The 14,380-nt window shown below is 52.5% G+C and overlaps 1 protein-coding gene across 1 annotated transcript; it reads right to left on the bottom strand.

Moving 5' to 3' along the window:
- Nucleotides 1-8,813: 8,813 nt before the first annotated feature.
- Nucleotides 8,814-9,833, bottom strand: LOC135999475 (olfactory receptor 14A16-like). The gene has a single exon (XM_065653040.1). The coding sequence runs from the start codon at nt 9,831-9,833 to the stop codon at nt 8,814-8,816; it is 1,020 nt and encodes a 339-aa protein (XP_065509112.1).
- Nucleotides 9,834-14,380: the final 4,547 nt, after the last annotated feature.

Here is a 14,380-nt window from a genome sequence, read left to right as displayed (position 1 = left end):
CAAGCAACCCAGGAGGTTCCTGCAGGGTGTGGAAGACAGCATTTTGAGACAAACACTGGACGAGCTGACTAGGGCTGGTCTCTTACTGACAGACAAGGTGGATCAGGCTGGGGATGTAAGGATGAGGGCAGCCATGGCTGCAGTGACCGTGAGATGGTGGAGAAGCAGGGCAACTGCAGAACAACAGTGCAGTCCTGCAGGAGAGCTGATTTCAGTTACCGGAGGATCTCCTTGGGCTGTCCTGGAGAACAAAGGGGCTCTCTTGGATATTCAGGGACAACATCCTCAAAGCCCAGGAAGAAGCCAATCTGGTGGTCAGGGAGTCGAGCAGGGCCTGGCAAGAGGTCAGCATGGGTGCACAGCGACCCTCTGACTTAGGAGATCAAACAGCAGAAGGACGTGCAGGGAGGCTGGAGGAGAACAGGCTGCCCAGGAGACAGACAGACAGACACCTGGCCTGGGGGTGCAGGGATGGAGCCAGCAAAGCCAGCGCTGAGCAGTGGCTGAAGTGGCCATGCAAGGGGAGCGCACCCAGGAGGGCTTCTCCAAAGATATTGTCAGCACAAGGAAGGCAGCTGAGGGAACCCTGGTCCCAGTGGCCAGTGGGGCAGGGGACAGAGTGACAAAGACAGTATCGAAACAGCAATTTCTCAGAAGAAAGATTCTTCCTTTGAGAGTGCTGGTAGGAAATGTGTTTTGCTGAGTAACTGGACGCACCTATGCATTTTACTATACATTTACCTCTACATAAATATTTCTTTTTCCTTATACTCACATAGAAAGACAGCTAACACAGGTCTGTTGAGATCACTGTCAACATGACCATCTACAAAGAGAACAGTTCAATTAACCTTTATATTCTTCTTTCCTCCATCAGGCAAGAGTGGCCAACAGCTTCGAGCATGACTCACGCCATGCCAAGAGTAAAAAGTGGCATTGACAGTCCAGGGCAGTGGATTTTTTGGTGCCTTTGACTCTGTGCAAGACACATGGATTATCTTTCTTAATGCTGTAGGCTTTGGTGGGACAGAAATCTAGAGAACATTTTCTAAAAATGGAGGGAAAAAGAAACAAAATGAAAGATGTAGAGTGAAGGAAATGTCTTCTTGCAACTTTAAGCATCAAACGTTGTTGGTGTTGTAATTCTCCTTTCTTTGTTTTGATACTTTAAATACCAGTGTTTTCCCATGACATCAAAATGACACTATTTTGGATGTGCATTAAGAGCAAGAAGAGAACTTCTCTTCTTCCACAAGATTTGCCTTGTCAGCACTCTGTTAGGCTGTGCATCTGATCTCCCTCATCGTTCAGGTATTTCCTCTGCCCTAACTAAACTGACCATGTCTGAAGTCCCATTTCCAGCAGCTGATCTGCACACAAGCACTTGTGATCGGTCTCTGGATTGCCCTTCCCCTTACTCTTTGATCACTCAGACACTTCTCAACAATCCAGTTGCTGCTTTCAGCTTCACGGACTTAAAAGCTTCCTTGTCTTTCAGTAGTCTGTCTAATTCTGTCTTTAGCCAACTCTTTTATTGTGTTTATTTTCTAATTTCCTTTCTGTCTAAATCATTTCTTGCATGGTTATGCCTTGGAGACAGTGAACCTCATTGGTGGCGGTTTTTCCTTGGCATACAGCTGAGGAATGTGTTTTCTTTTAACCATGATTCTTATCAGTTTATTTTGTTTGTTCAAAAGTAAGGAGAAGTCCCTCTTTGCCTGTGTGCAGCCAGGTCTCCAAGGAGAGCAGGTGGGAGCTGGTGCAAAGGAGCTGGAACATCCAGCTGCAGCCTGCAATGGAGAAGTCTGGGGTAAGGAAAAGGGATGCAAGTGCCAGGTGGCCAATGAGAGAAATGATGGGGCTGGGGAGGTGAGGAGCAAGGTTGTCCACACGGTGTCAGAGCTCAAGGGACAGCTTCTCCAACCAGTCCAGACCTCCTTAGGAGAGACCCTGGGTCAATATCAGATAATGCTGCAATCACCTCTTCTCCACACTGAAAAAAAATAAACTATATCCTTTATGAAATTAAAAAAAAAAGTCAGTTTTATTAGAATGTTTTTGAAATCACTCTCCATAACTACAGTAGGAAATGTCTCTAATTAACTGTACAAGACTAGAAGAATATTACGAGACATGGATTCTTAGAGCTTTCTTCAGTGTGATGAGCCCCATGGCGCATTTGGTGCTGAGTCCCTGAACCTCAGGTGCTGAGAGGAGATTGCACAAACCTTTCTAGAAGTCAGAGGAAAAAAGTACAAAGTCCCTTGAAGTATTAATGAGTTCCACTGAGGGCAAGTACCAGCAAAGCCTCCCCAGGGGCTCGTTAGAGCAGAGAATTGGAGGCCATGCTGGCAGATAAACAAAGGGTCGTGTGCAGGCAGCTGAGGTGCTGAGAAAACCCTGGTTTTGTTGGACGAAGCAGAGAGGCCAAGGCCTGACCCCCAGCCCCTGGGAAGGCAGATCCTGTCCCTCACCCGTTGCTCAGGGCTCCTCCTGGGGCAGGGGGATGTGGGCTGTGTGATGCTGAGTGAAGGACAATGGTGTGACAGTTCCCAGCCTTACTGGGGTGTGCAAGGAGGCCACGAGGTGCCCCCAGTGCCTGAGGACAACATGGCTCCTCATAGGCCTTGGTGGCAGAGATGATTGCCATAGCCAAGGGGACAAAGACTCGGGTTCTCTTGGCGACATCCAGCCTTGCCAGTGCCCTTTGCCATCTCCACCACGGGTTGTCCTCCACTGTCCCACAGCTGCTTCTGTTTCCCTGCAGGCTGTAGACACCCATCTCGCTCCCTCCCCTTGCTCTCACCCTGGTGTTTCCATACATTGGCTGATGTGTCTCCACTCTCGTGCTCTGTTCCTTGAAACACAAGGAGGTGGACTGATCCCATGCTCCTGGATGATTTCTTGTACCACAGCACTACCCTTTGAGTGACATTTCTTCCTCCTCATGTCCATTCCAAGCTGCGCTGTGTGGCCGTGTTTCTCTCTGCTGGAGAAAGGAGGATCCTGAAAACTACTGACCTGTCAGCCTCTGACCTGTGCCTGGGAAGATCATGGAACAGATCCTCCTAGAAGCTGGGCTAAGGAACAAGGAATGGTGACTCAACCAGTTCCCTGGGCAGCCTGTTCCACTGCTTCACAACTTTTTCCATGAAGAAATGTCTCCTAATATCAATTCTGAACCTTCCCTGGCACAAGCTGAGGCCATTTCCTCTCACCCTATCACTTGCTACTCAGGAGAACACCACCACCCTCCATGCTACAACCTCTTTTCAGGTAGTTGTAGAGAGTGAAAAGGTCTCCCCTCAGTCTCATTTTTCTCCAGGCTAAACACCCCCAGGTCCCTCAGCTGCTGCTCAGAAGACTTGTGCTCCAGACCCTCAACAGCCTTGTCCCCTCCTCTGCACTCACTCCAGCACCTCAAGGTCTTTCTTATAGTGAGGAGCCCAAAACTGAACTGAGGATTCGAGTTGTGGCCTCACCAGCGCTGAGTACAAGGGAACGATTGCTGCCCTGGTTCTGCCCACTACACTATTCTTGATGCACACCAGGAGGCCATTGGCCTTTTTGGCCACCTGGGCACACGCTGGCTCATGTTCAACTGCTGTCCATCAACACCCCCGAGTCTTTTTCCACCAGGCAGCTTTCCAGCCACTCTTCCCCAAGCCTGTGTTGTTGCAGGGGATTGTTATGACCCAAGTGCAGGACCCGGCACTTGGCCTTGTTGAATCTCAGACAATTGGCCTCAGTCAGCCAACGTCCCTCTGTGTGGCCTTCCCACCCTCCAGCAGATCAACACTCCCACCCAGTTTGGTGTCATCTGCAGACTTACTGAGGGTGCACTTGATCCCTTCATACCGATCATTGGTAAAGAGATTAAACAGAACTGGCCCCAATACTGAGCCCTGGGGACACCACTCGTGACCGGCCGCCAACTGGGTTTGTTTCCGTTCACCACAACTCTTTGGGCCCGGCCCTCCAGCCAGTTCTTTATCCATCGCAGATACACCATCCAGGCCACGAGCTGCAGCTTCTCCAGGAGATGCTGTGGGATACGGTGTCAAAGGCTTTACTGAAGTCTAAGTGCACAACATCCACAGCCTGTGTGGCGGATTCACTCCCCCACAACAGACTTATCCTCATCTGCTAAGCCAGTCACCTTGTCACAGGAGGAGATCAGGTTGGTCAGGCAGGACCTGCCTTTCATAAAGCCATGCTGATTGGGCCCGATTGCTCGTCTCGTATGTGTGACCTCCCAGTCCCTTTCCCAGCCCTGTTCCTGCTGTTGGCCTGTCCCCTGCAGAGGCACAAGTGACTCACAGTCCCCTCCACAGCCATTGGCTTCCTACTGGACTGTGAGTTCCTGAGACACAGCTGAGCACATGGCATCGTACCCAGCCATCGCCCTCCTTGTGCTCCAGTGTGTGAGCAGGTAAAACTAAGCTGGTTTCATCAAATGTATCTAATAGATTTCCTATCAAGGGTTTGAGGGGAGAAACGTTCCTCAGAGGAGCTGCTGTATTTACACTGGGGCATTTTATGTCTCTGCTTCTGCCTCTTTTTCTTTCTTCTTCCTCTGTCTATTCTGACATGAAAGAGCTCTCCAAGGAAAAGATTCATGGAATCCTACAATAAGGCGGGTTGGAAGAGACCCCTGAACACCATCTCTGTCCCACTGACCTTTATGGCACCTGAAGGAAGAGCTGATAGCATTTGTGCTCCCTTGGGTTCATCTTATCACATGCACACAGTGGACATGCACATGATGTGTATGTTTACAACTCATCTGTACAATGAAAACACAGACTTTTGACCTAGTATTTCATAGAATGATAGAATGTCCTGAGTTGGAAGGGACCCACAAGGATCACAGAATCACAGAATCGCAGAATGCTGGGGATTTAAAGGGACCTCAAAAGATCATCTAGTCCAATCCCCGTGCTGGAGCAGGAACACCCACGTGAGGTTACAGAGGAACCAGGCGGGTTTTGAATGTCTGCAGAGAAGGAGACTCCACAACCTCCCAGGGCAGCCTGTTCCAGGCCCTGTCACCCTCATTCTGAAAAAGTTTCTTCTCATATTGAAGTGGAACCTCTTGTGTTCCAGGATCATTGAGTCCAACTCCTGTCTTTCCACAGGACAACCTCACAGTTCACACCATGTGTCTGAGGATGTTGTCCCGTTTCTTCTTGAACACTGTCAGAATTGGGGCCGTGACACCTCCCTGGGGAGCCTGTTCAGTGTCCAGCACCTCTGGGTGAAGAACCTTTTCCTCATGTCCAATTCACCCTCCCCCGGCACATCTTCCTGCCATTCCCTTGGGTTCTGTCACTGGTCACCAGAGAGAAGAGCTCAGTACCTACCTTTCCTTCTCCTCTTGTGAGGAAGCTCTAGCCACCATGAGGTCTCCTTTTAGTGTTTTCTTCAGCTCTGATGCTCAGAAACCCCTTGGTTTGCTTTCTGCAGCAGAAAGGAGAAGCCACGACCTCCAGGCAATGGGAAGGGGGATCCTGTCCCTCACACACGGCTCAGGGCTCTTCCTGGGACCGTGGGATGTGGGTGTGCAAGGCCGAGGGAAGGACAACACTGGTACAGCAACTTCCAGCTTCCCCATGGGGCTGCAAGGAGGCAACGAGGCCCCAGTGCCGTGAGGACAACATGTCTTCTCCCAGGCCTCAGTGGCAGAGACAACTGCCATGGCCAAGGGGACAAAGACCTGGGTTCTGTTGGTCCCTTCCAGCCTCACCAGCGCCCTTTGCCATCTCCATCACAGGCTGTTCTACACGGTCCTACACCTGCCCCTCTTTCCCTGCAGGGTGCACACACCCATCTGCTTCCCCACCTGCTCTCACCCCAGCATTTCTGTCCCTTCACTGATGTGTCTGCACCCTCACTGCCTGTTCTTTGGAACACAAACCATGGGCTGATCCAGCTCCCTCTGGGTGACCTCTTGCACCACAGCACTGCCCTTCCAGTGACATTTCTTCCAGTCTCCATCTTCCAAGTTGCATTTTATGACTTTTTTTTCTCTCTCTTGCTTTTTTCTGCTATTAAGGAAAACTCAACCATCTCAAAAATTGCTCTTCAAGCAAGGAACCCAACCCGTTAGGCTTCTTGTGGTCTTTTACTTGACCAGAGAGAAGTCACCTCACCATGATCTTCTAAATACCAGGACTTATGCGGGCCTTTCAGCTTCTCTGATAGACACAGCCATGTCCCTGCTGCTGCCCCGTCATGTTCTCAGGTGGAATGGACATGAGAACCCTGTGGGTACTGATGCAGAGGTTCTTTCCCAGCCATGTTCCTGCTGCTGGGCTGTCACCTCCAGAGACAGAACTGAGACACAACTGACCTCATAATACCACACCCATCCATCCTCCTCCTTAGCAACCAGGACCTGACCAAGACTGAAGCGTGTTCTACACATTCCTACACCTGCCCCTCTTTCCCTGCAGGCTCTAGACACCCATCTCGCTTCCTCTCCTTGTTCAAATTTCTTAAATATATTTCCTACTAACAATGTGGGTGAAAAGCATTCCTCACTGGAACTGCTGTATTTATTTTAACATCTCCTATATCTCCTCTTCTGCCTTTTTAAATTTTTTTACTATTCTTCTACCTATTGTCTCTCCAGAAACATCTCCAAGTCACAAATTATTTCAAATCACGGAATAACTCAGGTTTGAAGAGAGCCCTTGTCTCACTCATCTTGTCTCACTCTCCTGCTCAGGGCAGGGTGAACCAGGGGAGGTTGCTCGAGGCCTCCTCCCAAGTTTGCATCATCCACAAAGGAGCTGAAAGTGCACTCTGTTACATCATAGAAGGGGAGAATAAAGACGTTCAACAGTGTTGGCCCAAGTGCTTGTCACTGAGAGGTGACACTAGTAACTGGCTGCTCGGAGGACTTTGTACCACTCATGCTATTTGGGTTTGATGGTTCAGCCAACTTCCCACCCGGCATCCACTTCTTGAGCCCCATCAGCACCACTCTGCCCAGAAGGAGACCATGTCTGAGGCCTTGCAAACGCCCTGTACACAACATGCCTTTCTTTCCCCTGTCCATTTGTGTTCAGCAATCCCTTCCTTGCCCTTCACGTTCCTGGAAATGGCTGCAGGAGGACATGTCCCATCCCCTTCCCAAGGATGGAGGTAGGGTGGCCAGCCTGTTATTCTCCCAGTTCCTGTTTGTGCTCTTCTTGAAGATGGGTTTGAGGTCTGCATTTTCTAAGGACCCCAGATCCATTCTGGTTTCTATGGTACTTTGGACAGCACAATCCAGAATCACGGGCAAGGATGACATAGCAGACTGGAGGACTTCCAATGAGCCTGTCCAAGGCAGCTGAGATGAATCTCACTGATCCAGTGGGGTTTGTTCCTGGAGTCACACACAGAAATGTCAGGTTCTGTCAGGTTCTGTCATCTGAGCCAGCCTTGTGAACTCCTTATGCACCCAGGGATGATCAGAGACAGAGTCTGTCCCTTTCACACACAGAGGCAGGATTCACAGTGTCTCTCAGGCCTCCTGTTGCCACTCCCAAAGGACAGGAGACACCTCAGCCCTGTGGTGTGTCACCCTGCTCTGCACTCATCTGAGATGTCCCACGTCATGAGGAATGGACACGGGGACCTCAGTTCAAGGAAGCACATCCCAGTGCTGCATTCAGGTGGTTTCCCATGGGGTGTTCCTCCCAACATGCGGTGACCTCATGATCTTGTCTGTGCCACAGGCCATCATGGAACCAGAAGGAATTGTTGATAGTGTTTGTGTTCACTCTTGTTCGTGTCGCCTCAGATACATGATGTGCATGCTTACATTTCGCCTATACAACGCAAGCACGGACTGCTGACCTACTCATTCAGTGTCCATCCATGGAGGGAAGAACAACCTCTGTGAGCTGGGGTGAGAGGACAGGGTGGGAAAGGGTTGTTGTGAGGGGCCAGTCCATGATGATTGACCTGAAGCTCCTTCTGAAGGGGTGTCCAGTGCACAGGGGCACAGCCCAGCCCCTGCTCTGCTGGTCCTGCAGGTCTCTGGCAGGAGGCCTGGCTGTGAGAGGACACTGCTGTGTGCCCAGCCCTGCACACACACACTGTGCAGCTGGACACTGGTGTTTCATCTGTGGGCCAGTTTCTTGGGCATGTTCTTGAGCAAACCTTTTGAAGAATCACAGAATCACAGAATCACAGAATGTTAGGGATTGGAAGGGACCTCAAAAGCTCATCCCCCCACCAGAGCAGGAAGACCTAGGTGAGGTTACACGGGAAGGCATCCAGGCGGGTTTTGAATATCTCCAGAGAAGAAGACTCCACAACCTCCCTGGGCAGCCTGTTCCAGTGTTCCATCACCCTCACTGAGAGAAGTTTCTTCTCAAATTTAAGTGGAACCTCTTGTGTTCCAGCTTGAACCCATCACCCCTTGTCTTACTGTTGGTTGTCACCGAGAAGAGCCTGGCTCCATCCTCGTGACACCCACCCTTTATATATTTATAAACATTGATGAGGTCACCCCTCAGTCTCCTCTTCTCCAAGCTCAAGAGCCCCAGCTCCCTCAGCCTTTCCTCATAAGGGAGATGCTCCACTCCCTTCATCATCTTTGTGGCCCTGTGCTGGACTCTCTTCAGCAGTTCACTGTCCTTCTGGAACTGAGGGGCCCAGAACTGGACACAATATTCCAGATGAGGTCTCACCAGGGCAGAGTAGAGGGAGAATAAAAACAATAAAACAATAAAAACCCAACCAATAACGACATATAATACAGATACAGGCTGGACCTGTAATTAATTACAACTCCTATGCAGAAGCAGATGGGCAGTTTATTGCTTCAGAAAACACTTAGATATGAGTTTCCACAGGGCATCCTTGAGCTCCTGGTTCCTCATGCTGTAGATGAGGGGGTTCACTGCTGGAGGCACCACTGAGTACAGAACAGACACCACCAGCTCCAGGGATGGGGAGGAGATGGAGGGGGGCTTCAGGTAGGAAAACAAGGCAGTGGTGACGTAGAGGGAGACCACGGCCAGGTGAGGGAGGCACGTGGAAAAGGCTTTGTGCCGTCCCTGCTCAGAGGGGATCCTCAGCACGGCCCTGAAGATCTGCACGTAGGACAGCACAATGAACACAAAACACATAAAAACTAAACAGGCACTAACCACAATAAGCCCAAGTTCCCTGAGGGAGCTGTCTGAGCAGGAGAGCTTGAGGATCTGGGGGATTTCACAGAAGAACTGGTCCAGGGCATTGCCCTTGCACAGTGGCAGTGAAAATGTATTGGCCGTGTGCAGCAGAGCAACGAGAAACCCAGTGGCCCAGGCAGCTGCTGCCATGTGGACACAAGCTCTGCTGCCCAGGAGGGTCCCGTAGTGCAGGGGTTTGCAGATGGCAACGTAGCGGTCGTAGGACATGATGGTGAGTATATAATACTCTGCTTCTATCAAGAATGTAAACAAAAAGAGCTGTACAGCACATCCTGTGTAGGAGATGGCCCTTGTGTCCCAGAGGGAGTTGGCCATGGATTTGGGGACAGTCATGGAGATGGAGCCCAGGTCGAGGAGGGCGAGGTTGAGCAGGAAGAAGTACATGGGGGTGTGGAGGTGCTGGTCACAGGCTATGGTGGTGATGATGAGGCCGTTGCCCAGGAGGGCAGCCAGGTAGATGCCCAGGAAGAGCCAGAAGTGCAAGAGCTGCAGCTCCCGTGTGTCTGTGAACGCCAGGAGGAGGAACTGGGTGATGCAGCTGCTGTTGGACATTTGCTGTCTCTGGGCATGGGGCACTGTCACAAGAGGGAATAAAAGCGACACGTTAGGGGAGACTTCTTTGAGCAAAATCAAAGCCATTTCACATATGCCTTCCCCCTGCTCCACACCTCTTCTCCTTTTCCAGACCTTCCTTCGGGTCCGTGGCTGAGCCCTGGGTGGCGCTGGCTGGAGGTGCCGTGAGGGGCAGGGCCTGTGCCCGCTGGCTGCCCAGGAGTCAGCCCTGCTCTGCAGCAGGGGTCATGGAACGGGGGGCAGGGGACGGACCTGGGGTTCAAAGTTGTCATCTGAAACTGCTGCTGGTGCAGAAGGGCCTGTCAGCATCTGCACTGTCACAGAGAATGGAACAGGATGGTAAAATGAAGTTTGAAATGACTGGGGTTTTGACAGCTTCACAGAATCACAGAATGTTAGGGATTGGAAGGGACCTTGAAAGATCATGTAGTCCAACCATTCAACTCCCCTGGAGAGTGTTGTTGGGTGTCAGAAACCCTCAGCATTTCTGCTGCACTCAGGGAGAACAGAGCGAGTCCTGCGAGACCAGAGGATGCCTGTGGGTCAGTGCAGAGCGAGGGCAGCTGCTCTGTCCCTCTGTCTTGCTCCAGCTGCCCTGGGCTGGCACCTTTCTGAGATGGTGATCACACTGCCATGTTACCCTGAAAAGCCACCAGGCACTGCTGAGAGCAGAGGGATCCACCTCAGACCATGACACGTCTCACCCTCTCCTAAGGTTGCAGTTCTCCACTTCTAGCCCAGGATACACACGGCTCATTTCACAAACTCAACAGCATTTTATTTGTCACAGCATCTCTCTGTTTCTCCATAGGGGTTTCAGATAACAAAAAGCTGCTATAGGACAGGATTGGAAGAAAACCTCAGTGAGACAGCCAAGTGTCCTGACGATGGCATTTGATTCAGGGAGACTCAGCTCATTCCCCAGCCCCACACACTGCATTGCCCACAACCCCACAGGTCAGAGGAAAGCTGGGACACGTGTTCCCATGGACACAGCTGCAGGAAAGGACCCACAAGACCAGGCTGTGACTCTGCAGCTGAAACTCCCATCCCCAGAGAGCCTGACAGCAAGAACCAGATCACACCAACAGTGACCCAGAGCAGTGGAGCAAGAAGGAAACTGCGGTGAGGGTGGGTGTGAGAGAGGCCAGGGCAGAGGCAGCCGGGCACTCAGACAGCGTCACCCTTCCCCAGCTGTGCAGCCACCTCCCACACACCAGCATTGCCGGGCAGCTGCTCTCAGCCCCTGTGCTCTGCAGAGGGAACTGGAGCTCTGGCTGCACAGGAGCTGCTTCATGCCTTGGAGCCCCCGGCCCTGAGGGCAGAGGCTTTGCTGGGTGGGAGAGGAGGCGAGGGGGCTGCTCACAGGAGGGATCTGCACTGCAGGGGATCATACGGACTTTTCTCTGTTCTCCTTCTGATAACAATTCTGGGTTTAGTTTCCTCTCATTTCTGATCATTTCCCTGCTGTCTGGAGATTCTCCTCCTGGGAGGTGTTTCCCTGTCCACGTCTCTTCCTTGTCAGCACTCACAGACCATCCCACCCTCTGTGCCCTCACCCTGGCCCTACAGATCCTGCCTGTTCACAGGGCACTGCCTGGGGGCATCTTCATGTTTGCAGGTTGGAAAACAGGACAGGTCAGAGTAAGGCTGAGGGGTTCAGCAGATGTGATGCAGGTGCTGTGCACAGGCAGAGCAGCAGCTGAAGGGATGTTATGAGGCTTCTGGCAGATGTACTGGTGACTCTGAGTTGCAGTTCAGGCGTATCAGTGACTGCTTACAACTTGAGAGCTCCTTTTTCATTTATCTTTTCCTATACCCCACCACAAGTCTTGGAAATGGAAACTGAAAGGACAGATTTGAGAAAGCTCCATATCTTTATAGTAATACTTGTACAGCTCTTCTCCTTGAAACCTCCTTTTGTAGGAGCAGCCCTGACCCACGGAGAACCCAACAGCAGAAGCACCTTTCCTGCCCTGCCAGGGGTCGCTCCTTCCCCCCACAGCTTCTCCCCTCAGCACTATGGGGATCTCCCCGGGCAGGCTGAGCGCTGACCCTGGCAGGCGGCAGAGTCCCTGCCCCGGCACAGCCCTGGGGTGCAGGGACCCTGCTCTGCAGGACAGCCCTGGGCACCCCTGGGTGCTCACCCAGCTTCACAGCTGTTCAAAATTGCCTGACAAGAGCCCCCTCCTTACAGATCCCTCAAGCTGTGCCTGTGCTAACTTGAGGAGATGCCTCCAGGAGCTGCAGCTGCGTTGCCCTGCACCCAGAGACTTACCATGGCAAGGGCTGCAAAGATTTCTCCTCCAGTGAGCTCTCAGTCATCCTCCCCATCCTGACCACCTTTCATCTCTCTCTGCCTTGCTCGTCTCCCTGAGATCCCCAGGCAGAGCCCTCAGCCCTGCTGCGCTTTGCAGAGGAGCTGCTCCTGGGCAGAGCTGTCTCTCTGCAGCGCTGCCGCTTGCCATGAGCTCCCTCTGTCCCAGGAGCCCAGCCCAGCTCAGCAGCACAGGAGCAGCCCAAGGCGCTTTAATGACCCCTCTGGTGGGTTTGGTGCTGAGGCTATGAACCTCAGACCCTGGAGGAAGTTGAAGAAACCTCTCAAGAAGTCAAAAGTCAGATTCAAACTCCAAAGTTTCTTGTAATGTTAATGGGTCCCACTGAGGAACACTACTGAGGAACTGACGCCAGGGTCTGGTTAGAGAAGAAAACTGGAGGCAGAGATGACAGGTCCGGACAAGCAATGTGAAGGTCTCTCTGATGCTGAATAAACCTGGATGTGTTTCATTAACCAAAGGGCCAAGCCCTGACCCCCAGCCCTGGGAAGGCAGATCCTGTCCCTCCCACGTTGCCCAGGGCCCTTCCTGGGACAGTGTGATGTGGGGCTGTGCAAGGCCAAGGGCAGGACTATGGTCCCACACCTCCCAGGTTCCTGGCTGGGGACAAGGAGGCCATGAGGCCCCTGTGCTGTAAGGACAAGGTGTCTCCTCACAGGCATCAGAGCTGGAGACAACAGCCACAGCCAAGAGGAGAAGGTGCTCATGTCTGTTGGGGGCTTTAAACCTCTTTACATCCCTTGATCCTCTCCACGACAGCGTGTCCTATGCTGTGGCATCCCCTGCACCTCTTTCCCTGCAGGCTGGAGACATCCCCCCTGCTGCCCCATCTTGCTCTTGTCTGAGCATCTTCCTTCCTTTGCTGATCTCTCTCCATCCTCCCCAGCTGTTCCTTGAAGCACAAAGCCTTGGGCTGATGCAGACTCCCTCTGGGTGACCTGCTCCACCATAGCACTGCCCTTCCACTCACATTCCTTGCTGCTCATCTCCAGCCTGGACCTCCCCAGCTGCACTTTGTGCCATTATTTCTTTCTCATGCGCTTTCCCACTATGAAGAAAACCTCCACCATCTCTAAAACCACCCTTCCAGCACTCTCAGGCTACTCCTACACTGCTGCAGCCTCCCCAGCGCTGCTGGGCCAAAGCAGCCCAGGTCCCTCAGCATCCCACACCATGTGCACAAGGTCCTGACCCCTGCCTTGGCACAGCCCTGCACTCTCCAGTTCCTCCCTGCTTCTCCAAACTGGGAGCCGCACACTGGCACACACCCGTGTGTGTGGGGTCACACCAGTGCTGAACCGAAGGGGATGAGAACTCCAGGTGTCTGGGTGCCCACGCTCCTCCTCATGCAGCCCCGTGTGCAGCTGCCTTGTTCATGGTGAGCGTGCAGCACGGGCTTGTGTGGCGGCCCTTGTAGTGCCCAGGCCCTTCTCCTCAGGGTCCCTGCTCAGCGTGTCAGGTCCTGCTCTGTTCTGATGTATGGGGTTGTTCTCCTGCCCTGATAAAGAATTGGTTATTTTTCCTTTTAAAACTGACGAGATTCCTGGTGGTGGAACCCCAAATTTCTCTAGGTCTGGATACTCCCTGGGCTGCTGCAGCCGCAGTCCCTCCAATTCCAGCCAGGGCAGGGACCGCTCGCCCGGGGAGCCCCCGGTGCCCCCTAAAGAAAAGGGGCCTCAGCCTCCAGGACTCTCCTGAGCCCAGAAAGTGGCCACTAAAATGGCAGCAGTAGCAGGGTTCCATCAAGAGTTTATTCAAGAAAAAGGAAATAATTTCCAATTTCCCTAGCACAGTCTTTCAGTGCTGCTTTCTCCTCCTTATGCTGGTGCCTCTCCCTGACTGCTGTGCCCCACTTTCGGTGGCACCAGATTGTTGGGGGCATGGCCATGTGCCCCCACAGCCCCAGGGCTTTGTCATTGGTGCCCTCACTCACAAGGGAAAACCCATCTTGTCACTCCCCACATAAAGGAGCTCCATACATCCAAGCAACTTCTTCACTCTGAGGGAATCCCACTGCTGACCCTTCCAGCCCGTCTCTCCTGAAAAGCCTGTACCCAGCCATTGCAGCACCCCAAGCTGTGTGACTTGTCCCACCACGCCTGGCGGTGACTCCATGGGTGTCAAACAGCACAGGCTGCAGCTTGTCCTGGCTGTGCCCTTGGCTCAGGGCATCAGTGCACAGTTGGGCTGTGGCACCTCAGCTGTAGCACCCGGCCAAGCTCTGAGAGTCTTAGGGAAATCTGGTTGGTCTCAAGAATCCAGGTCCCCATGTGTGCA

Source organism: Caloenas nicobarica, chromosome 28, assembly GCF_036013445.1.
Source record: "Caloenas nicobarica isolate bCalNic1 chromosome 28, bCalNic1.hap1, whole genome shotgun sequence".
NCBI lineage: Eukaryota > Metazoa > Chordata > Aves > Columbiformes > Columbidae > Caloenas > Caloenas nicobarica.
Note: the sequence above shows the minus strand (reverse complement) of the source record. Positions and strands in the feature narration are given on the sequence as shown.

Coding starts and splice junctions, on each gene's coding strand:
- LOC135999475 (XM_065653040.1), bottom strand. CDS start 9,833: ATGGCTTTGATTTTGCTCAAAGAAGTCTCCCCTAACGTGTCGCTTTTA.